Source organism: Diplodia corticola (assembly GCF_001883845.1).
Source record: "Diplodia corticola strain CBS 112549 chromosome Unknown scaffold8, whole genome shotgun sequence".
Classification (NCBI taxonomy): Eukaryota; Fungi; Ascomycota; class Dothideomycetes; order Botryosphaeriales; family Botryosphaeriaceae; genus Diplodia; species Diplodia corticola.
In genome coordinates, this window is record NW_017971487.1 from 521,765 (window position 1) to 545,042 (window position 23,278).

Genomic DNA, 23,278 nt, shown 5'->3' on the forward strand with positions numbered 1-23,278 from the left:
GCTGCGGCGGCGCGTTGCTTTGTCTGGCTGGGCGCGCGAAACGTCACAGGCTGCGCCCATTGGCCGGCGGCGCGCAGCAGGCCCTGCTCATGCTTGCGCATGCTTGCACATGCCGCAGAGCTGCATTATTCTGGTCACCACAGCAGACCAAGCGCTGAGTCTGCGCCTGTGCCTGCCCGGACAGATGCTGCGATAGCCACCACCAGCACGGCGCGAGAGACGGACGCCCTCGCTCTCCTCGACCCGACCGCCGCGCCTGGTCCGCTCCCCACTGCCACCCACCAATCCCGCCCAGCCACCTGCGCAATGCTGCCGTGAAGATGGACCCCAACATCCAGAAGGCCCTCAACGACAAGCTGTACGAGAAGCGCAAAGCTGGCGCCTTGGAGTGCGTATCCTGCCCGCGCCCGCCGCCTGCTCTGCCCGACCCCGCCGCTGACGCCGCCCTGCAGACTCGAAGCCCAGGTCCGCGAAGCCTTAGCCAACAAGGACCACGACAAGATCCAGCGCATTGTCTACCAGCTCTGCCACGAATATGCCTACGCCGTGCACCAGCCCCACGCCAGGAACGGCGGCCTCATTGGTCTCGCCGCCGCCTCGATAGCCTTGGGTAGTGTGCGTCGAGCTGCCCCCATCCCCCCGCCGCCTGCACCCTGCTAACTTTGCGCCCCAGGAAGTCGCGAGATACCTGGAAGAGATCGTCCCGCCCGTCCTCGCCTGCTTCTCCGACCAAGATGCCCGCGTCCGATACTACGCCTGCGAGAGCATGTACAACATCGCCAAGGTCGCCAAGGGAGAGATTCTGCTGTACTTCAACGAAGTCTTCGACGCGCTGTGCAAAGTAGGCCGCTGCTGCAATGCTGCCATCGCAGGCCGTCGCGCTGACAAGGTGCTAGCTCGCTGCCGACTCGGAGGCGTCTGTCAAGAACGGCGCCGAACTGCTCGACCGCCTGGTCAAAGACATCGTGTCCGAATCCGCCGCCTCCTACGTATCCATCCTACACCATCCCGAAGATGCCGTGGACGACGACTCCGCATTGGGCGGCTCTGCCACCGCGTCCGTCGACATGCAACCCGCCTTTTCCCTCCCCAAATTTATACCCCTCCTTCAGGAAAGGATCAACGTCCTGAGCCCCTTCACCCGCACCTTTCTTGTTTCCTGGATTACTTTGCTTGATTCCATACCCGATCTAGAGCTTGTGTCGTACTTGCCGTCTTTCCTCGGTGGCCTTCTCAGATTCCTCAGCGACCCGAACCAGGACGTGCATACGGCAACACAGACTGGGATGGAGAGATTTCTTTCCGAAATCAAGAAGATTGCCCGCATCAAGCGTGGTCTTGTTGAGAGCCGCAAGAGCCAGGGCGAAGAGGGGAAGAAGAGCTCCAGGTCCAGCATGAAGAGCGGAAGGAGCGCCCAGAGCTCTCGCGACCTCGAGGCAGACAGCGAAACCAACGTCGACGACGCTCCAGACTCGATCAGCGAAGGCACCGAATCCACCACCATGAATGACCGAGCATCGGGAACCACGGATGGCGATTGGATCCCGGGGCAGGATGTGCAAATCGATTACCCTAAGATTCTGGAGACGCTCGTCACGTACTTGAGCGATTCCCCAGGTACGCATATTCGTAACCGTGCGAGCAGCCCGCGCTTACAACCCACAGAGGAGGAGATCCAGCTCACTTGTCTACGCTGGATCGATAGCTTTTTTGAGATTTGCCCCGAGGACATTCTTCTGTTCGTCCCGCGCCTGCTCTCTCATGTGCTTCCCGCCATGGCGAATGACATCGAGCAGGTTCGCCTAGCTGCGAACAGAGTCAACACCTCGTTGATGGAGCATATTATGTCTCTGCCTGACGAAAACAAGACTGACAGTGCGAGGGTGACGCAGCTGCAGCTTTCATCGGGTGCACCCAAGGACGTTACAGATCGGCGCGAGTCCAACTACTCTCTCAAGGGCGGCAGGTCGTCGATGCGAGAATCCACAGTGGATCTCAAAGCAACTGAGGTAAAGCCGAAGCCTGAAGTGGAGCTACCTGCCCCAACTGATGGTGACGATGCTTCGACTTCGGCCCGGCCAGGTGCTGATCTGGATTACGAGGCCGCGGTCAATGCCCTGACCCTCCAATTCCTTAATGAGCACGAGGCAACACGTGTAGCCGCTTTGTCTTGGCTCATAATGCTTCACCGGAAGGCTCCTCGCAAGGTCAGTACCTCAAAACGTGCTCATGTCGGTATCCACTTACTAACACGCAGAAAAAGATTCTGGCAATCAACGATGCCACTTTCCCAGCCCTCCTCAAAACACTGTCGGACCCAGCCGAATCAGTTGTAACACGAGACCTTCTCTTGCTTTCGCAGATCTCCAAGAACAGCGATGACTCGTACTTCACCTCCTTTATGGTCAGTCTGCTAAGCTTATTTGCCACGGACCGGCGCCTCCTTGAGACCCGTGGAAACCTCATCATCCGTCAACTCTGCGTGTCTCTCAGCCCTGAGCGGATATATCGAACACTCGCCGACTGTTTGGAACGGGACGAGGACGTCGAGTTTGCCAGCATAATGGTGCAAAACCTCAATAACAACCTCATCACGGCGCCAGAACTCGCAGACCTTCGCAAGAGGCTGCGAAATCTCGAGACTCGTGAGGGTCAGGCATTCTTTGTCACCCTTTTCCGCTCCTGGTGCCACAATGCCGTAGCTACCTTCTCCCTGTGTCTTCTGGCCCAGGCATACGAGCAAGCCTACCATCTTTTGCAGATTTTCGGCGAGCTTGAGATGACGGTGAACATGCTCATCCAGATCGATAAGCTGGTCCAACTGCTCGAGTCACCCGTCTTCACCTACCTCCGCCTTCAACTTTTGGAGCCTGAGAAGTATCCCCACTTGTACAAGTGCTTGTACGGTCTTCTTATGCTGCTGCCGCAATCCTCGGCCTTTGCAGCGCTCAAGAACCGGCTCAACAGCGTCAGCGCGATTGGTTATCTACATATCGCGCCCCGAACGGCTCCTGCCCAAACAAGTTCAAGCTTCGACCGTCCCAACCGCCTGAAGTCACGCGAGGGAGAGGCCGGTATCAAGTGGCAGGAACTCCTCGAAAAATTCAAGCAGGTACAAGAACGTGCCCGCCGGGCTCAACGCAATGCCATGCTTGGCATTGACGGTTCTTCTGACGTTCCAGATGCCGGCAGCTCCTCGGGTGGGCAGAGCGGTGTCGGTCTGGGTGGAAGCGCCCAGGACACTCTCAAGGGACGCCTGCATCCCAGGGCCGCTTTGGGTTTGCAGACTGGCAACCTGCCGCAGCGACCTTCCTCTGCACAAAGTATGACGAGGCCCGGGCTGGGTGCGGATCAAGGACCCACAAAGCCGCCGGTCCAAGGCCACCAGAAGAGTAAGAGCAGTTTAAGTCAGCTGGGAAGGTTCACGAGAGGTGTTGGACAGGTGTCGAAGGGCAAAAAGTAGCAGCGCTCATGGGGCTGCCGTTGGGTTGGTCGTAGGAGGCGATTGCGAAACCATCTCAAAGCATCCGACCAGGAGTAAGAGGCATTTGTTGATGATGCGTTTATTGGTCATGAGGTGTGGTAGGAAGAAGCTGATCGGCGACGATCATGCTCTGCAGAGCTTTCTACCTTCCTTGTACACTCTTGACTTTCCAATTTTTCTCGGGCTTGTGTTTGGGCTTCTCGTAATATCGTTTTCTGTTTTCACTTTATCTTTTATACATCGAGCTTTCGTTTACTACTACGAGTGGCAATGTCGGTATTATATGTCGCATGAGTTAATGAGCTACGATCGAGTCGTGCTGTACAATCGATACCAACACCAAAAAAAAAAAAAAGCAGCTACCTCTTCGTCCGTCGGCGTTTCTTAGACTTGTGCTTCCCCTTCTCATCTTTCCACACCTGCTCTCCCCCTGATGGCCAAGGTTGCCGGGAAGCATTCATCAGGTAAGCAGGCATGCTTAAAAGTATATTGGTCCTCCTTTCCTATGTGACGCTTGCAATCGCGAGGGTAAATGGACATGTCTGGACTGTAGGCCAGTATTCTCAATAGCTACTAGGAGAAAATGCGATTATCTTCTTGCTACTATGACCACAGGAGGAGCACGCAACCCTCACCAAAGCTTCCCTGCGGCCAGATATATGAATACAACACAAAGAACGCCCTCCCAATGCCAATACGTGAAACCCAGTTTCGTTCAAGGGATGAACCCCGGAAAAGCGCCACCGCTGAAAGGCAGAAGCTTGATGCAATAAGTGCTTACAGAAGAAAAAGAAAGCAAAACGCCAAAGACGAGAAAGACGACCCGTTTTCACACAATTATTCACAGCCGGCCGGCGTCAAGCTAACAAGCCAACCCGGCCCTCATGTTCTCGACTGACTTGAGGCCGACGCCCTTCAGGCCGCCCAGCTGCTCGAGATCCGTGATCAGCCAGTCGTCGGCACCACGACCGTCCATCTCGCACAGCGAGTTGACAATGGCTTCGGCCTTCTTGGCGCCGACGCCCTTCAGCAGTCGGATCTGCGACACCTCGCGCGTGTTGATGATGTCGAGCAGGCGCTGGGTGCGGGGTGTCAGGCTAGCGCCGCCCGTCGCTGTCGAAGAAGACATGTCGAGGCCGCTGTTGTCGCGGAAGATCTTCATCTTCGGCTTCTTGGGCGCTTTGGCTTTGGGCTTGTAGACGAAGCTGTCTTCCTCCTCATGGAAGTCCGAGGCCGCGCCGTCATCGTCGGGGACAAACGAGTCGTCATGGCCGTCTAATTTGGCCTCAGAGGCGTCGTGGTCATCGTTGCGTGTATTTCGGGAGGCGGTCTTCTCCTTCCTGCTCGAGAGCTTCCGGGCGACAGGACGAGTAGGTGCGGCGGATGGTCGCTCTTTTGGCGCAGAGATGAATTCCGGTTCTGGCCTCCTAAGAGGCTGCTTCGCTAAGGCGGAAGGACGGGTGGGGGCAGGCATATGGCTCGGCTCTACGGATTCGGAGGCTGGCTCGGATGGAGCCGAAGCGTTCGCGGCTTCCTTCTTCAATCGAATTCTCTCCTGTAGATTGACGATCTTCTGGCTGAGCTTCTCGTTTTCCGGGAAATGCGGCAGAGCCAGCTGGTACATTTTGAGCGCAGAGACGTCTTCTCCACGAACGTGATGTTGCTTGGCCATGAGAAGGAAGTGCAGACCTTCCGCCCGGCCATCTTCTGTTTTGCCGACGCGCTCTTCCAAAGCCTCCAACCGCTGTCTCACTGCTTCACTGACATCCTGGGTCTGAATAGTGGAGGATTCGTTTAGAGCACGCTCCGCCAACTTCTCCTCTAACCGACGTTCAATGAGCGCTTCGATTGCTTCCTGCGAGAGACTGGTCGGCAAAGGCGTTGGCTTGCCGTAGCCTGAGCTGTGCACTGGCCTAGCGGGCTTGGTAACCTTCGACCCAAGCGTGGAATGGGTGATGCCGCGCTTCAGAGGATCTGGGCGGGTTGTCGATGCTGGCTTCGCGGTCTTATGTTTGTCCGAGTATACAGAGAAAGCCTTGGCTGGCTTGTCAATCTTCTTCTGCTGCGCGTGGTTGTGTGAAATGTTTACATTCGTAGCGGCTGCTAATGCTCGGAGTGGCTGGCGCTGCTGCAGACTCGTGCCAGAGATGCTAGACGTCGTCTTGGGTGGTCCGCGCAGGACAGCTTCGTTTTCGACTTCGGCGACTTCAATCTTCTTGGTCCGATTGGCGAAGTTGAGCGAGCTAAGGGTATCAAGGTGGTATGAGCGCACTGGCGCGAGGTTTAGAACCATGAGAGTGAGGCCGTTGTTCTGGCCCAAAGATAGAATGCGGGTCATCTTGGACTCCCTGTACGGTATCCTGGAGTGCTTCTTGCTGATGGCCTCAACACACTGGGCCAGCACGAACAGAGACTTGTTGATTGCGGAAGACTCGACCAAACGTTCCCGGTTGTTATCTGTTCTCCGGTTGTCCTCAGATCCAGCAAGGTCGATACAGGAGACTTTGGAGACGCGGGTATGGGTTGGCGTTGTTTGCGTGACTTGCACACATAGTATAGCGTGCGATCGGGACGAGTGAGCATTGAGCTTGGTTGCAGACGTGGATCGGTTCAGATTGGCCTCATCGTAGAGCTTCTCAAAATCTTTCAAGGTGGTGCAGGGCCTCTCGGTGAGACCAACGACTACGGTTTTCCCATGGTTGTCCCGAATTGGCAAGCCAGCTGGGGTGCGCTTTTCCGGGGGCTCGAAAAGGTCGTATACACGGTCGTTGTAGATTTCATAATAGCTCAGCGCCACTTCGACCTGGGTTCCTCCATCCTTTTCTAGCTTCCTACAGCGGCGGTATATGGAACTGAGGAGGCGAGGGATGACTCCGCGGTCGGCCAAGGATTTGCCGCCACGCATGGTGTGGGTCTTGCCGGTGCCAGTGACGCCGTAGGCGAATATCGTGACATCGAAGCCGTTGAAGATGTGCTTGACGGTGGGCGAGACTGCATGATGGTGGATCAATGGCAGGGTCCTGCAACTGGGAGCGCGCGGACAACATACCCTCCTTGTCAAACAGCTCTTGCTGGGTGGTGGCGCGGTCATAGACGCCCTGGAACTGAAAACTGAAGGACTCGGCCTCGTTCTTCGGATTGGGAATTCGGATGAGGTTCGGCAGCGAGTTCTCGTCTCCAGAAGCGCTCTCGGCAGTAACAATGGTGTCCTTGTCGCGCTCGTCCTTGAGCAGGGGTCGTATACGGGCAAGCACGCGGACGCTCATGGTGGCGGCGGGCAATGGAGGAAGTCGGCAGAGGAGAGCGACGAGAAGGGAGAAGGCAATTGATGGAGAAAACAAAGCAAAATGCCCGTGACGGGCAGACTTACCGTTGGCGTAGGGCGCAGTGGTGGAGAGCCAGGGCGGCGGTCGAGCTTGCGCGGGCTGTTTGCGGGCGGGTTTGCGGGTTTGCGGCCAGTTGCGCGGAGCAACTATCGATACGCCGCACGTGCTGCCACTCGGCTGCCACTCGGCTGCCACTCGGCTGCCGCGCCTGCTCAACACCAGCTCGCCCTCTGTCTACTGCCTAGGTACTGCCTACTGCCCGCTGCCCCACTGCCGACGACATGCACCACGGCGCTTCCCGCATGCGCTGCGATAACATACAGAACATGCACGGCATCCCGACAGCTGCCCGGTCACCTGCACGGCCTCTTCGAAATAGCCTGCACGTCGTACAGTCGGGATGCCGGCGCCTAAGTATCGAGGCGCGCGTCACCCGACGAGCGCGCTCAGCCATCCCACGTCCCCAGCGCCGCAGCTGCCGACTTGAGCCAGGCCTGTCCGGCGCGAGGCCTTGGGCCCGGGCGATGCGGACGGAGCGGCCCCGGCCGGCATGCAGCGACACGCTGTCTGCCAATGCGCAGCAGCGGCGGCGACGGCGTTGGGCGTGGTGGGCTCGGCGCCATGGATGATGGGCGGCGCGGTGTTTCTGTTCTTTTCTACCGTACGGCGTCGAGGCCGGGGCGCAGCTTCTAGAAGGTCTCTTCGACGTGGTCGTGGAGCTGGCGGCGCTATGGACGGCGTTTCACGCGCCGGCCAACCACAGCGCGTCGTTGGGCGTAGCCGGGCGGGTTTTGAAGGCGAGCCGCCCCGATCCCGTTTCACCAGCTCCACTCGGCCTCCAAATAGCCCCATGTCTTCCGTGCTGGCGGTGTCTTGCCGGACTGGCCCAGCCAGTGCTTGTGTCGCTGCTATTTTTGAGTAAAACGGCGGTTAATTCGTTCCTTCAAAACCCGCCGTCTGGAACCTCCTCCTGCATGGCTTTCGTCGCGCACTAGGCCGGCTTGTAGACCGATCGCCTTTCCTTTTGTCTCCAGTCTTCGCCATTAATACCCGCGCTGCTCTTCGTCGATCTTTCCTGGCTTCGTTTTCGCCTTCACATCGTCTTTCTCATAGACCACTTTCTTTCGCCAGCCAGCTTGCTGTCTGCTGTTTTGCTCTTCTTCCCTTTCCTGGGCTGGTTTCTCAGGCCTCATTCTTTCTTTCCATCCTCTTTCTTCGCCCAGTCATGGGCTTCACTGTGAGATGTCTGCTGCTGGCAGCGCTGTCGGCCTCTGCTGTGGCCGGCCCACTCCCTCAGGCTGCCCGGAGAGTCAAGTGAGTCTGTCCAAGTCCCTGACCGTGCAGTGTCCCACTAACACATCAAAGCCATCCCAGATACTTGAACTCTTCTTCACCCGTCGTTGCAGCTGCCTACTCCTCAGGCACGCCCCTCGCAATAAGTACACCGTCCACTCCTCCGGGAGTTCAGGCTGCGGACACTGGCATTCCTTTTGTTGTGCCAGTCACCCTCCCTAGTACCAGTACGCCCGCCCCAACTGTCTTCACCTTCGTGGATCCCTCTGGCTCACCAGTTGCCACAGTCGATATCTCGGCAACCCCCGAGACCACTCAGGTCGAGTCTTTGGTTTCCGCAGAGACCAGCCCTTCGGGTACCACTACGACAACCCCGGCACTGACTCCTCTAACGCCCGTTGTCACCCCGTCCACATCTGCGGCGCCTGCATCCTCGGGTCCGGGTGGTTTCGTAGGCCCTGAGGTCTCCGTCTCGGAGTCGGCATCCACGACTCGCTTGTTTACTTACAATCCTTCAACTCCCGCTGTCACACCGGATCACAACTCGACCGCATCCACTTCTCCAGCAGCCAGCACACCCGGGATCAACACGCCCTCGGACACCCGTCCTTTCACGTATTCACCTCAAACGCCTTCCACCCCGAGCAGCAGCCCCCTTAGCTCTTCTCCCCTGACGCCTTCGGCACAGAGCAGCCAAGCCATCAGCTCCTCGCAGACCACTCCTGCGGCCCAGACGCCAACGACCCTGCCTGTCGTAGTGACTCCCAGCACACCGGTGCCCAACACTTCAACCTCCAGCTCTGCCGTTAGCTCTGTCCAATCAAGTGCAAGCAGCTCCGCAGCAAGTGCGTCGACTTTTGTTTCAGAACCGGGTGTGTTGTACCAAACAACAACCATATACACCATTGTTACCCCTGCTGCTCAGGCAGCTTCCGCCGACTCTCCTTCAACGCTGCAATCTTCGGCTCAATCTACGACACAGGGGTCTTCCGCGACGTCTTCACCGTCACAGCTCCCTGGAGTCCTTTACACGACAATCTACACGACTGTTCGGCCCAACGCTGCATCAGTGACGACATCTGCTGAATCGTCAACCATCCTGTCCAGCACGACCCCTGCGTCGTCTTTGGAGTCCAGTACGCAGCACACTGAGACGAGCGCCGCTCAGACGAGTACTGCTGACACCAGCACCGTCTTGCCTAGCACTGTCGAGACGAGTGCCACGTCCACGTTCACTGCCTCACCTTCGTCTTCTGCAGCGCCCTCGTCATCTGAAAGCCAAAGCAGCACCAGGACGGCCCTGGGGGCCTCTTCGACTGCCCTTTCAAGCACTGAGAGCACGCCGACTTCATCTGAAACGTCCACGCCTGTGCCGGCCCCAGTCACCACTTCAACGTCTTCTGAGGGTCCCGGTATCACGGTCATCCCTGTAAACCCAAGCATCTCTACCGTATTCCTGACAAGTACTGTCACGGAGAAGGAGACCGTTACCGAGACAGCCACTGTCAAGGAGACCGTTACTGTCAAGGCGTGATCGCAGGTAAGCCGGGCAGGAGAGGGGCACTGATCTCAGAAGACAGCGATGATAAAGCAAAGATGATGATATATGGAGCAAAGATAGTCATGAGATCACGCAAGAGATGGCAAATTTGTTAGAAAGCGATGAGGAAAGTCCTGATCATGCATCTGGGATGCAGATCAGCCACCCGTTACAAAGACCGGTCCATGTTTGAATTTCGTTTGATTCCCCATTCACGTAGAAGCGCCTGTAATCTCTTAAGGTAGATCCTTAATATTTAATGAAAGTTGCTGTACAGAAATGGCATAAGTTGTACAGATGCTCTTTCGCATGCACTCGGAAAGAACTGTGCCGTAATGTCCCAAAACGCCACCAACTTTTTTCCGATCGCGATGTTGAGTATAATACAAAGGTCTTGGAACCCATAGTCTATGATGAGCTCTTGAACGAAGCTCCAGGAGCCTCGTTATCGCTGCCGGTGTTCTCCGTAGTAGGAGCCCGTGGCGCAGCAGGTGCGTGTTTCGTCTGCGAGCCATCGTCCCAAAGCTCAAGGTCACCATCTTCGCTAAGATGTCCACGCTTGACTAGCTGTCCCTTATCCCTCATGATATCCTCAAGTGTGGTGCTCTGGTCGGCGAAGATCTGGTCAGGTGGTTGTTAGCAGCGCATCGGAACCTGGCATCAGGCGCATGGTCACGAACCTTGAGATGATCAGAGATCAGGTGCCGGTTCTTGCAGCCCGGACACGAGATCAGCACTGTGCCATGGTGGTAGCCCTGTTTGGAGATCCTATGCGATGATCTTGTGGTGCAGGCCTTGCAGGTGAAGGTCATCTGGTATTGCGGAACCTCCTGCTTCTCGCCCGGCGGCGCAGCAGCAGACTCGGAGCACCTTGCGGTGGTGGAGAAGGCATGGCGACACAGGTGCGGTATGAATGCTTGCGGCCGAAGCGACAGACTTTGGGGACGACGGATGTGTGAGAGGTCTTGATGAATGCGGCGCACGGAAGTGGGCGCGGCGCGCGGCGCATTGGCGAGCGAGCGAGAACGCGAACAAAGGCGGATGCACGAACGAGCGGGTCGCATGGTCGGTTCCGACAGGAGTGGTACGGGCTCTAAAGCAGGTAAAGAGCTGGGCTCGCGGGATTGGTGTTGCGGCTGGGGGTAGGAATAGTGCTTTGCACGGGCGACAGCCTACAGAGCTCTCAAGCTAATGCAGCGGCTGTGCGCCTTCCGTCATCATCGGCCAGGGTCCATCAAAAGAACTAGTGGCCCCTCGAAACCTGTTGCGCAACGCCACTGGGCGGCAACCCTTCCTCCGCACCCAGTGGACGTGCACGGCGAGTTCCACGCTCTCGGTCTCTACCACCACCTCGATACCTCCATCCGCTCCAACCTCAGCCGCCACACGCGCTCCGCCAGCCTCTCAAGCCAACTCGGCCATGAGCTTGCGCCGTTGACCGCCCCACGCAAAACTCATTCGTTTCTTCAAACGACCTGGCGCTCGTTCGTCAACCTTCAGCCCACGCGTTCCGCGCTGACTCTCGCCGCGCCCCGCCGATACTTTCAGAGCTCAGCACGCTCGCCACACCCCGACTCTGGGAGCTTTCTGAAACACCCGACCTCTCCTCACGACACCTTTGGCCATGTATCCTAAGCCAGGAAGGCAGGGCAAGATTCGTCCCCCACGCAGAGTGAGTCTCACTTTCGCTGGTAGCTGGCGCAGACGCCTGCCCTTCAGCGCATCTGCCATGCCAGCCTCACCCACACTCGGATACTCAGTGGCTTAAACACGCCTTGGTTTTCGATTTCACCACTTTGCGAAAGAAATGTCTAACGCTACAAAAGGGCCTGAACGGTGGTGACGAGAGCTTCGAATCGACCTGGGGCACAATATCCAGCGCAATCCGCCAAATCCACACCAAGAATGCCTCCGACCTCTCATATGAAGCCCTCTATAGGCACACGTATCGCGTCATTTTGAAGAAGAAAGGCGAGCAGCTTTACCAGAGCGTACTGCAGTTCGAGAAAGACTGGCTATGCAACGAGGTGAAGGCAAGGGCGGCTCACTTGGTCTCAAGCAGCCTAGTGGCAGACCTACAGGCGGGCAATGCCAACACCACCGCGAACGAGCGTCGCGTTGGTGGAGAAAGGTTTCTAAAGGGCATTCGCGAAGAATGGCAGGATTATCAACTCTGCATGAGCATGCTTACGGATGTGCTGATGTATATGGTAAGTCTCGCTGCACGCATAATCATTCGAGACCTTATATTAATTCCTAGGAGGAGCGTGTTTACTGCGCGGACCATCGACAACCCTCCATTTATACTACCTCGCTGATGCTCTTCCGCGACAACATCCTTCGCTCGCCGCCGAGCCCGAGCCACTCCGATTTGACAGTGCAAGACCTCCTCAATCGCATCATCCTGGACCAGATACACATGGAGCGTAATGGCGACGTTATCGACAAACACCTCATCAAGTCCTGCGTGTACATGCTGGAGAGCTTGTACGAGACCATGAAAGAAGACTTAAACCAGCGCCTGTACGTCACTGCGTTCGAGCAACACTTCCTGGACGCAAGCCGAGACTTCTATCGGGCCGAAGGCGACACTCTACTGCGGGAGTCGGACGCGGGTGCATACTGCAGGCACACATCCAGGAGACTGCGCGAAGAAGTGGATCGCTGTAGGTCCACGCTATCGGAGACCACTAAGTCCAAGATTGAGCGCGTTGTTGAGGAAGAGCTCATTGAGAACAAGATTCATGATCTTATCGAGTCCGAGAGCGGTGTGAAGTTCATGGTCGACAATGAGAGGATTGAAGAGCTGGGGCTGATCTATGATCTGAACGCTCGCGTGGATCCCAAGAAGGCAGAACTTGTCCGTGCTATCCAGAATCGCGTGGTGGAGATGGGTAACGAAATCAACCAAGCAACGACGTCAGCGGCATTTGCACCCCCTGTGCCGCCGGAGAATGGCGAGGATGGCGAAAAGGGGAAGAAGGCCGTTGCGGACAAGGCCGTGAACCAGCAGACGGTGGCTGCCATCAAATGGGTCGAAGACGTTTTGGCGCTCAAGGACAAGTTTGACCTGATCTGGAAACGAGCCTTCGACTCGGACCAAGCAATGCAGACCGCCCTGACACGCAGCTTTGCCGAGTTCATCAACTCGTCTTCTTTCCCCAGGAGCTCCGAGTACATTTCTCTCTTTATCGACGAGAACATGAAGAAGGGCATCAAGGGCAAGACGGAGAGCGAAGTCGACGTTGTCTTGGAAAAGGCCATTACCCTGCTCCGGTACATCGCCGACAAGGATCTCTTCGAGCGCTACTACAAGAAGCATCTCTGCAAGCGTCTCCTCATGGCCAAGTCTCTGAGCAACGATGTCGAGCAGCAGATGATTTCTCGCATGAAGATCGAGCTCGGGAACAATTTCACTTCGAAGCTGGAGGCCATGTTCAAGGACATGACCATCTCGGAAGAGCTCACTTCCGGCTTCAAGGCCTATGTCGCCAATCTGGGAGATCCTGACCCGAGGCGCATTGAGCTCACAGTAAACGTACTTACAAGCATGACTTGGCCTCTGGAATCGATGGGTAGTGGCTCCAACGAGGATTTGGACGGGAAACGCACCAAGTGCATCTTCTCTCCCGCAATCGACAGGATCAAGAAATCGTTCGAGCAGTTTTATGGAGAGAAACATTCCGGGCGGGAGCTTAGTTGGCTGGCCAACATGGGATCTGCCGACATCCGGGCAACGTTCCCCAGGGTGCCAACCAAAGAAGGGGTGAAGGAGCGCAAGCACGAACTGAATGTATCGACTTACGCCATGGTCATCTTGCTGTTGTTCAACGACCTCGCCGACGATGAAGGCTTGACCTTTGAAGAGATCCAGGCCAAGACCAACATCCCCAGCCACGATCTCATCCGCAACCTGCAGTCTCTGGCCGTTGCTCCCAAGACTAGAATCCTGATCAAGACCCCGATGAGCAAAGACGTCAAGCCTTCGGATAAGTTCTTATTCAACCCAGGCTTTGTGGGCAAATTCCACAAGCTCAAGGTCGGAGTTGTCACGGCCGGTAACAAGGTAGAAGGCGACAAAGAGCGCAAGGAAACGGAGAAGAAGAACAACGACTCCCGAGGCTTCTGCATCGAGGCCGCCATTGTTCGTATCATGAAGTATGTCCTTTCGACTCGAGGTTCTTGACAGGACCGATATAATAGCGGCGGCTGACTATTCGACAGGCAACGGAAGGAACTCACCCACCAGAACCTTGTCGTCGAGACACTCTCAATCCTAGCTAATCAGTTCAAGCCGGATGTGAACATGATCAAGAAGCGAGTTGAGAGCCTCATCGAACGTGAATACCTGGAGCGTATCGAAGATGCCTCACCTCCGGCATACCGCTATCTCGCTTGATCTGGCATCCAGGTAAATGGGTTTTTTTGCCATTATGGCGACTTCATGACGCTTGCCGTTACTCATCGCTCCACTGATGAATACTTCAGCCCAGCATCAAAGCTTCTGCTCACCTTGCAGTTGAAGTGCCGCTCTAGGGAAAAGGCTTTTCTTCTCAAATCTCCACAGCTGCAGCTGGCTACTTTTTCCTTTTCGGTTGGCCAGGTTCCATCATCTCTCCTTCGATTCTGTCGGTATTTGTTTCTCTTTTCCTTTTTCTCACATGACAAGTCCGTGGGTCATTTTGGCGGTTAATTGCATCGGGTCAGGGCATTGGCGTAAGGGATTGAGGAGATGCCACGCATCTTTGAGGCTTTTCTTCCAGCTCGAATATCCGCCTGTTGTAGCGGAGGCAACGCTCTGGTTATCCCCAGGCCACGCTTCCCATGCAGATAGGCTTTGCTCCATTAGCGTTGCGCGTCTTGATTTCAAGTCTAGCGTCCACGGCAAAAGGTTTGGTGGTGTAGAGGCCTGGACAGGCTGGGCAGACAAGAGAGGGACTGGATCACCTCCAAACATAAAACTGGTCAAGACCGGGACTAACGACGGCATGACCGGACGAGGAGGGTTAAGGTATATTTGGTAATGAAAAGAGAGGCTAAGGCCCCTACTCACCCTTGCTCAGTTGAACGTTCTCCTCAAGTTTGGCTTCTGGTTTCTACGATAGACTTTGAGTACAGTAGACCTTGGCCATTACACCAAGTGTGGCTCACTGCTGCCCGCTTCTGGCCACATCAACCGCATAGCATCGTCGCAAGTATGCACCAAACATAGTCGACGTGGCTACATTCTCTGAGCAAGTGATCCTCAGAGTTCTCCAGCTACCAGTGAGGTGCACGCCAGCGGGCACACATGCACCGCACCGCACCGCGTCGCATCGCATTGCGCAAGGGGCTTGCAGTCACTTTGACGATGGCAGGCCGAGCGTTTTTCTGCAGCACATCAGCGGCTAGATCTGCTCGGCGGGCGCCCTGGTACCGCTGTCGCACTGCAATCTCCCACATGAACCTTGTGCTGCATATGCAACGTGCCCTCGGCCAGCCTCCCCCCCACCTACTCTAATCTAACAGAGACCTCTTTTTTGACAGGTACAGTGCATGCTGTTGCATGTGTGTACATACACGGTGCTGCAAGCCCCTCCTTTTGCTACCTCGATCTGATTTATTGCGATCCTTTGCTCAAAGGCCGTCCTGTACGCGCTCTCTCGCATGTACATACGTACATGCCGCCATACCACACCTCTTGAGCTTTTTTCTTTTCCTCCCCCTCCCTCTTTCCATCCCATGACCACAGGCGGTGAGACTACACACATGACGACAGCATGCCGTGTGGAGTTTGGGGTTGCCGGCGTGCATGGTGCTCGAGAACATACAAGGTGCAACGTGCACAGCTCATGGCAGAGGGCAGGCTGGATGAAGGGGAGTCATGTGTGCAATGCGTGGGGTGGCGCGCGTAGGTATGCGGGATAAAGAGTGGAATGGTGGTCGGGATGACTTGCCCATAATTCACCTATATCAGCAACGTGTTGATCCTCGTTGAACTACTCCACCCGCCAATGATTTGCGCCGGTCTCGCGACAACTTCGAACGTAGCGGCGTATTTCCTGCCTGAAAGGGGCGGGACGTTGGTCGTGTGGGGACGGGACGGGGGCGGGCGGGTTCTTGTTTTTGCCCTTCTGCGCGGGCGGAGTATTATTCATTGGCGCCGCGTCGGTGTTTCCCTCGTAGGTTCGCGGCGCTCGAGACGGTCGAGACGGGAGGACGGATGGGCTTGGCCGTGGCCTCGCCGGGTGCTCACTCGGTGGCACATGGCGGTCTACAGGCGTCACGTCGCGGCCATGGCGTTGCGGGAGGGCGTTCTGGGTGCAAATTAAGCTGTCTCTTGGGACGTTGCGGCATGCCGGCAATGGGCAGCGGCGGCGATGATCCGCCGAAAGGGTCCCGCAATCTCATGAAAGCTGCCGAGCGGTGGAAGAGCAAACGTCGCGGCGAAATTATTGCTGTGTACGGAGTACGGGGCTCAGGTTGGCAAATCCGATGCTCCAGGAAATGCGTGGCGCCGTGTGCCGTCTGCCGTCTGCCGTCGCGCCTTGCCTCGTAGGGCTGACGGGAGGCCCGGCGTCTTCTTCTCGTACTTCTCGTACAGCCCTACGGTACAGCGCAGCAGCGCGCGGCGATCGCCCCCTCAACCCACCACGCGCTCCGCTATCGAGTCTTGACATGAGCCCAAAAAAGAACGGAGACGACGACCGTGGGCTCCAGCGAGTGCTCCGTGCAAAGAACGAAGAGTCGAAGACATGCGCTGGACTCGTGTTCTGGGCCCAACGGCTCACTCGAGCACCAGCTCCCGTTATTGCGATCGCCGCGTTGCGTCCACTCGGCTGATGAGAAAGCGTCCGGCAGCTCAGCACTCATCTGCACGCTAAAGCTGCCAGCGCCTTGGACGTGCGAGCGACCGACGGCGATCGTGCGAGGCTTCGCGTTGTGCTTTGTTTCCGCTGCATGCATGTTATGTGTGTATCTTGCGTTGGCGTCGGCGTCGGCGTCGGCCCAACCCAACCCGACATGTTGCCTGCATGCGCTGTTGGCCGTAGGTACCTTGCAACCAACGTGGCCGAGCAGATGCGATCTTGGGGTAGGCGGTAGTGTCTCACTTGTCGCATGGGTTGCTTTGCGTTTGGCACTTTGGGTTTTGTTTCCGATGCGGCTTGACGTCGACGTCGACGCTGCAAGACCCCCCATACTTGCTTGCCCGCTCCCCCCCTCCCACAGTACGCAGTATAGCGCAGGCGCGCAGAACCATGGAGAGATCCGCCCCACTGCTGCTTTCCTGGGTGCATCAGGGAGGCGGGCTGGGCTGGGCCGGGGCGAGGGATCTAGGAACGGGCAGTGACATGTCTCGGCCACAGCGAAGACGAAGACCCTCTCTGCATCTCGAACGGTCGGTGGAGAATGGCGGGCGGGAATGACGAGGTGGAGGGGGGTTGAAACATGCTATGGAAGAGCGGGACGCACCCAGGCCGCGAGAAACATGCACGGCGCTGCACGTGAAATGTGAAATGCGAAATGCCAGCTGGACGAGAGAACTCGAGGGGAGCGCATGCGGAGGCGGCAGTGGCCGACGCGTACTCGGTAGGAGCAGTGCGGTATGGCGGTCTGCTCAGGGGGGCAGGCGCAGCAGAAGGAAGGTTCTTGGGGAGTGCGTGGCTTGGTGGTGTGGCCTTGCAAGCGGATCTGCTTGCGTGCTCTGAGCTTGGCGGTTTGGCGAGGGGATGATGGCCGGGCGATCCAACGCCCATCGCGCCCACCTCACGACAACGGCATACTAGGTAATGACAGTCGCCAGCCCGCCAGCCCGCCAGCCCACCCGCGCTGCAGAGGCGCCCGCGGACAGCAGGTGGTGGCTCCGGCCCCGGCCCCAGGGCTGAGCGGCTGAGGTGCAGGCTGCCAAGGTTTCAGCACGCGGTCCTCCGTATTTTGTGCGCACAAAGCGAGCGAGATGCGCACAGCGCGCAGCGCGAGGCGGGCGGGCGCCGGCCATAGGGCCGCTCGCCGCCGCCCGCGCCAAAGGGCGAGACTCGTGGCACCCGGAGATTGAGGCCCGTCGCTGGCTGGCCGAGTCGTGCGCTGTCGTGCGCTGCTTGAGATTGGAGCCGCGCGCTCGTCGCCGGCTCCGCCGCCAGCCGCCAGCCGCTTGCGCGGCGAGCACCTATGGACGCGGCGGCCGACGGCACCGTGACTGCGTTGCTGGTGTTGGCCTCGTAAAAACCTGACCTAAAACCATGCGAGCGGCGCGGCGGCGGCGGCGGCGATTGGCAGGCGCGCGGCCAGTCACAGCGCGCAGCAGGGCGGCCGGGGCAAACAGCCAGTGGCGGGTTAGCGTCAGGTACGCGGACGGGTTCCTGGCTGGGCGTGACGGGATGCGCAGGCTGCACGCCCCCTGATCACTGCGTCCAGACCAGCGGCCCTGGGCGGTTGGCTCCGCCGCCGTGGGCTCCAGCGCCGGTGGCTTGCCGGCGTGCGACGCTGAAACAGTACGACTGCCTTCTCTGGCCGCGCCATCCTTGCTCAATATCGATTCGTGCCAGATGCCCGCCCGTCTATATATCCAGCCCGGCCTCCCCCCGCCCACTCCGCCCACCCGCTCTCCACACCGTGTTATCGCAGTCGTTCTTTCTGAGCTCCCGTGCTCGTCCTCTCATTGTCACTTTCGGCAATTCGCTCTCTAGTTCGCGATAGCCCTGGTCGGCTTGCTTCTGCTCGCCTTCGCCCCTCCGTCTCCCCCACCACTTCGCCGTAGACGCCCGATTTCACCATGCAGTACCGCTTCAACGAACTGGCCCTCCTGGCCCTCGCCGGCTCTGCCCTGGCCCACCAGCCGCACCAGCACAAGCACGCCAAGCTCCACGAGCGCCGTCTGGCTGCTCCCTATGGCATGGGCAACGACACTCTTCCCGCCGGCCCTACTGGCGGTGTCGCGCCGCCTCCCCAGGATTCGACCGTCACCCAGCTCATGACCGCCACTGTCCACGCCACCCAGCTGTACACCCAGAGCGCCCCCTCGGCCGCCGCCAACCCGATCCAGGCTGCTGAGGTCGATGCCGAGTCCGTCGATGCCGCCTCCTCCTCGGGTGCTGCCCTGACCACCGACGCCGAGACCTGCGACGAAGTCACCGTCACTGTCACCAACGCTCCCGTCACTGTCACCGTCACCGCTGCTGCTGGTGGCGTCGCTTCGTCGGCCGCCTCGAGCTACGTCGCGCCCTCGTCCGTTGCTGCTCCCTCCTCCTTCGTCCTTCCCGGCAGCTCCAGCACCGTCGAGATCAGCACCGAGGCCGCTGCTCCCGCTCCCACCGCCGCGAGCTCCTCTGTCTACGTCGCTCCCTCGAGCGCTCCCGCTGAGACTGTTGAGGCTATCTCCAGCTCCAGCTCCAGCGCCGTCTATGTTGCTCCCACCACCTCTGTGGCTGCCTCTTCGGCGCCTGCCTCTTCGGCGCCGGCTACCACTGTTGCTCCCTCGAGCACTGTCGCTGCCACGACCTCGTCGACCTCCTCCAGCGCCGCTGCTACCAGCTCTGCCGCCACCGGCGTCACCGGCGTCACTGACAAGCGTGGTCTCGTCTACAACACCTTCACCGGTATTGTCGACCAGTTCACCTCCAGCCAGATCTCCTGGGGCTGGAACTGGGCTCAGACTCCCGGCGGCACCATGCCCGATGGTGTCGAGTTCGTTCCCATCCTTTGGGGTAACCGCGAGACGGATGACCTCGCAAACTGGAAGAGCAACGCCGAGGAGCAGATCTCCAGCGGCTCCACCCACCTTATGGGCTTCAACGAGCCTGATGTTGACAGCTCTGGCGGTGGTTCCAACATGGCTGCCGACGTCGCTGCCTCGGTCTACAAGGAGTACATGAACGACTTCGCCAGCAAGGCCAGCCTCGTCTCCCCCGGTGTCTGCAACGGCGAGGGTCTTCGCGAGTCCACTGGCCGCAACCAGGGTCTTGACTGGCTCCAGGACTTCTACGATGCTTGCGGTGGCTTCACCGACTCGGGCTGCAAGGTCGACAAGATCAACATCCATTGGTACTCTTCGTACCAGGGCGACCTTGACAGCACCATCTCGTACTTCAAGGAGTACGTCGAGAAGGCCTACAACAAGTTCAGCATCAACCTTTGGATCACCGAGTACCAGCTCCAGAATGCCGACGACGCCACCCAGGAGGAGTTCATCACCAAGACCTCCGAATGGATGTCGTCGCAGACCTACATCGAGCGCTACTCCTACTTCAAGGCCGAGAGCATCGTCGGCAGCTCCTCCCTCATGTCCGCCTACACCTCGTAAGCGGCGTTTAAATAACTAGACGATGGCTTTGAATACGGTTGCATCAGCAGATGTGGCAAGCATTTAGCAACTGGGCCAGGGATTTGGGTACTTTCAATGGCGCGGATATCAAAGATGTGGGATACTCTTCGGTGTGCTTTTTTTTTTCGGGCAGCCGTGATCATCAGGCGCCACATACAAATTTCATTCCTCTTGTGTTGATAATTTTTGATAGCCAACCTTTTTTCTCTATACTCTTCAGTCCCGCTCTTGTAGATTTTCTGAGGGAAGGGAAATTACCGCACCTGTAACGAGCTACGACACTGCATCGAAGCAACAAATTTTTAGTAACTTTTTCAAAAACAAACTTCTCGTCGACTGTTCGTGCCCTGCTAGCCGCCGCTAAGCGTTTTGTGCGTTCAAGTGCCACGCGCCGCTCCAGCTGGCACTTCACCAATGACGAGCTTAAGGGGCCGGTCTCCTGGCTCCGCTGATTTCCACCTCAGGCTCGGGAAATTGCAACTACCCACCGGATACGTATGAAAGTCATCAATCAGATCTCTAGGATGTGTCGCACGGATGAATAAGTTCACACTATTCTTGCTCCTTCGTCATCGACAACGGGAGGGAAGCTGGCATGATCCCACCATCATTAAGAGTGGCGTCCTAAGGGACAGGGTTTGGTAGGAGATTGCCTTAAGGCCCAAGATTGAACATTCCAATCCGTGACGGGCCCCTGGGGGGAGCGAGGGTCTCGATTTGGGAGGTGAGATTGAAGGGAAGGCTGGCAAAGTGAGCGAAGTGGCGGTCTCGGCTGTCCCGGAGACGCTTCCTTCGGGGTCGGGGCGCTTACCGGTTCCTTCATCAGACTGGTCGCCTTGCCCGCCTGTTGATGGGCCAGGGTTCCTGCCCTGGCATGGGCCTGGGCGGTGGTTTGGCGCCGTTGCTGTTGTTATATTACTGCCACTTCTTGCGTGGTGGGTGATTCGTGCCGAGCGCCTGTGGGCATTGAACTTTCGCTCGTGTGGCTGGTCTTGCGCAATTGGCGCGCTTTCTTTGTCGCCATTCGTGGCATCACGTCGGACGGCGTGGTTCACATCATGGAGTGGCGATTGCAATGGCTGGAAACTCAAAAAAGGTAAAAACGAGCCGCACCTTGTTTTGTCTTGTTTGGAGCTCCCATCCTGTGTTCCTTACGCATGAGCTGAAGAGGATAACACAAGGACTGGGTTATGCATTGGTCATGTCCCTAGCATTGATAAGTGGCGGTTCACGGTTGCTGTGGATGCATGAACTTCCATTCTTTTCCGAGACTCATGTCATCCCTCCGGACGGCGTTGCTCCTTGGCGTGCGAACTTCATTCTAGCTGATTGTGTTCTGCTTCACTTCACTCTTCTTAGAGCTCGCCATGAGAAGACGAGGTCACCGTTTGGAATAATTGCTTGAATACCCTCGGCCGTTGCTGTTGCACAAGCTGGCTGTCTACTAGATTACTCATGATCCACGGCCGGTAAAGTCGCCTTGTGTCTATGCCATGGCGCAAGTGTCAGGGTTTTAATCAGCAACCCTGTAAGCCCTATATGAGGTCACTTCTGTCATGGAGTTTTTTCCTCGCTAAGACAGTTCCGTGCGTCAAACGAGGAGACGGTCCGGGGTTGCCGATGGAAACGATGTCTCTGGACTTCTTCCCCCGTTCTACGCTGTCGCCGGCGGACCATGACCCACCGCTTCCTTTCGGGTCGTGAGCAGGGCTCGGCGAGACCATTTAGAGAGCGTGTGCCATGCTGTCCGTTCGTGTATCCATGGGCGAGACCGGGAGGGCACAGGACAGTTTGGGGAACGGGCCGCGTTTGAGGTACAATGCACCCGCGCCACGCGCGCGTTCGGGAAAGCTATTTATATGGACACCGTCTCACTTGCTGTGGCAGTGCAAACGGACTATTGACGTGGAAAGAGAAAGAATGCGCGCCCTCGTGGCTGAGAGCGTCGTGGTGTCGGAAATGTGAGCGGACGTTGTAGGGCAAAATCGAGCTATTTTGGGCACCCGTGAGCTCGTATGCATCATCCAGAAACTGGTTCGAGTGCTGTGAGCTGTAGAGCCACGAGCGGTGAGCGAGGACGACTGATGGGGAACTTCGGATCGTGCATGGTGCGCTACACGATTCAAGGGGAAAGAGGTCGGAGCTTTGGGGAGGGAGCCGCGTAAACATGCGCCACTCTGTCGAGGTGATTTGTGACCTGTATCAAGATATGCTAAGCACATGCACGTGCTTTCCGTGCACGTAGCACGGTCGCTGCGTTTGAGTGCGTTAGCGTTATTGCAATACTTCGATAGGCCGGCCGTTGGAGACAGCATTCTGGGGAGACTGCCAAGATACGGCGGCCTACATGTTTGTTATGGAACCCAGCTTTTGGGCGTAGACAGCTAAACCCAACGCTCTTCCATCGCATAGCGTAAGTCACCACCAAGCGCAGAGGCCGTGTTGACCATGCCGACACACACTCACTTCGCTAGCTAAGGACATGGGTCGTGCGACAAGGCCAATGAGTGAGTGAGAGCATGTTCAAGACCGATAAATGGCATTGACGAAGCAGATGCATGGCTTTTGACGGCCTACTGGGAGCCGAGCTCGCTAATCTGCCGGTGCCGATGACGCAAGTGCAGTAAATCAAACGGAGAACTGGCCACGGAACAGGTAGCCCAAGGCTGGGAATCTGATACTGCGAGTACACATGTGGAGTTCGGTAGGGCGGGCGGTTCGAAGTCTACAACTCTTCTTGAGATGGATCCATGAACGGCGTTCAAATTCTTTGTTTGGCAGCCGGCAGCGTACTGTCGTGCGCTTGCCGTGGACTGCACCAAGTCGCGCGGCTTTGGCCGGCGTCGTCCAGACAAAGAACCAGTAACGTAAGCGTTGCAACGGAGATGAGTGAGTGAAGCACAGCTGTGAAAGGGCAAAGCGTCAAGACCCTGTGCGGCCGATGCGTTGCACGCCCTTCGCAGAGCGACCATGCAGCGCGCAGTAAGGGCAGCGGCGGCAGCGGCGGCAGCGCGCAGTTCGTGCAGCCAGCTGCGTCGCGTTACGCAGCAGTGCGGCACAAAAGACACGACCAACGGCGGAGAGACGGCAGAGACGGCAGAGATGGCAGAGATGGGAGCGATGGGCGGCGGCGTCGGCAGCTCAGGCGGTTGCTGTTTCGGCCCCGGCGCACGGGCCTCGGGCTGAGGTGACAAAGCCAGGTGCCAGCCTTTTGCCGGCCATTCAATAAGCAGCTGCCACCACTCCGCCTGCGACTCATCTTCATCCTCAACCACCACCCCGCCTCCTTTCCGCCATCCCCCTCGCCATCGTCCTTGTATCGCGCCCGCGACACC

The 23,278-nt window shown here is 57.7% G+C and overlaps 6 protein-coding genes across 6 annotated transcripts; 4 read left to right on the plus strand and 2 right to left on the minus strand.

Moving 5' to 3' along the window:
- Positions 1–320: 320 nt before the first annotated feature.
- On the plus strand, positions 321–3,463 carry BKCO1_8000173 (dna repair and recombination protein rad54 and rad54-like protein; the record flags this gene model as incomplete). The annotated part of the gene is made up of 6 exons (XM_020279273.1): positions 321–388; positions 453–615; positions 674–841; positions 897–1,617; positions 1,666–2,207; positions 2,264–3,463. 6 exons carry the CDS (start codon positions 321–323, stop codon positions 3,461–3,463), a joined length of 2,862 nt encoding a protein of 953 aa, XP_020133453.1.
- Positions 3,464–4,346: 883 nt separating this feature from the next.
- BKCO1_8000174 (kinesin family protein) lies at positions 4,347–6,750 on the minus strand (the record flags this gene model as incomplete). Its single annotated transcript, XM_020279274.1, has 2 exons — positions 4,347–6,475; positions 6,534–6,750. The coding sequence occupies 2 exons, from the start codon at positions 6,748–6,750 to the stop codon at positions 4,347–4,349; spliced, it is 2,346 nt and encodes a 781-aa protein (XP_020133399.1).
- Positions 6,751–8,035: 1,285 nt separating this feature from the next.
- Positions 8,036–9,637, plus strand: BKCO1_8000175 (hepatitis a virus cellular receptor 1-like; the record flags this gene model as incomplete). Its single annotated transcript, XM_020279275.1, has 2 exons — positions 8,036–8,124; positions 8,176–9,637. The coding sequence occupies 2 exons, from the start codon at positions 8,036–8,038 to the stop codon at positions 9,635–9,637; spliced, it is 1,551 nt and encodes a 516-aa protein (XP_020133458.1).
- Positions 9,638–10,051: 414 nt separating this feature from the next.
- BKCO1_8000176 (dnl zinc finger domain-containing protein) lies at positions 10,052–10,707 on the minus strand (the record flags this gene model as incomplete). The annotated part of the gene is made up of 2 exons (XM_020279276.1): positions 10,052–10,264; positions 10,324–10,707. 2 exons carry the CDS (start codon positions 10,705–10,707, stop codon positions 10,052–10,054), a joined length of 597 nt encoding a protein of 198 aa, XP_020133457.1.
- Positions 10,708–11,267: 560 nt separating this feature from the next.
- On the plus strand, positions 11,268–14,042 carry BKCO1_8000177 (cullin family protein; the record flags this gene model as incomplete). The annotated part of the gene is made up of 4 exons (XM_020279277.1): positions 11,268–11,315; positions 11,470–11,853; positions 11,904–13,801; positions 13,868–14,042. The coding sequence occupies 4 exons, from the start codon at positions 11,268–11,270 to the stop codon at positions 14,040–14,042; spliced, it is 2,505 nt and encodes an 834-aa protein (XP_020133456.1).
- A 4,353-nt stretch (positions 14,043–18,395) lies between these two features.
- Positions 18,396–19,922, plus strand: BKCO1_8000178 (glycoside hydrolase family 128 protein; the record flags this gene model as incomplete). Its single annotated transcript, XM_020279278.1, has 1 exon — positions 18,396–19,922. One exon carries the CDS (start codon positions 18,396–18,398, stop codon positions 19,920–19,922), a length of 1,527 nt encoding a protein of 508 aa, XP_020133397.1.
- Between the last annotated feature and the right edge of the window lie 3,356 nt (positions 19,923–23,278).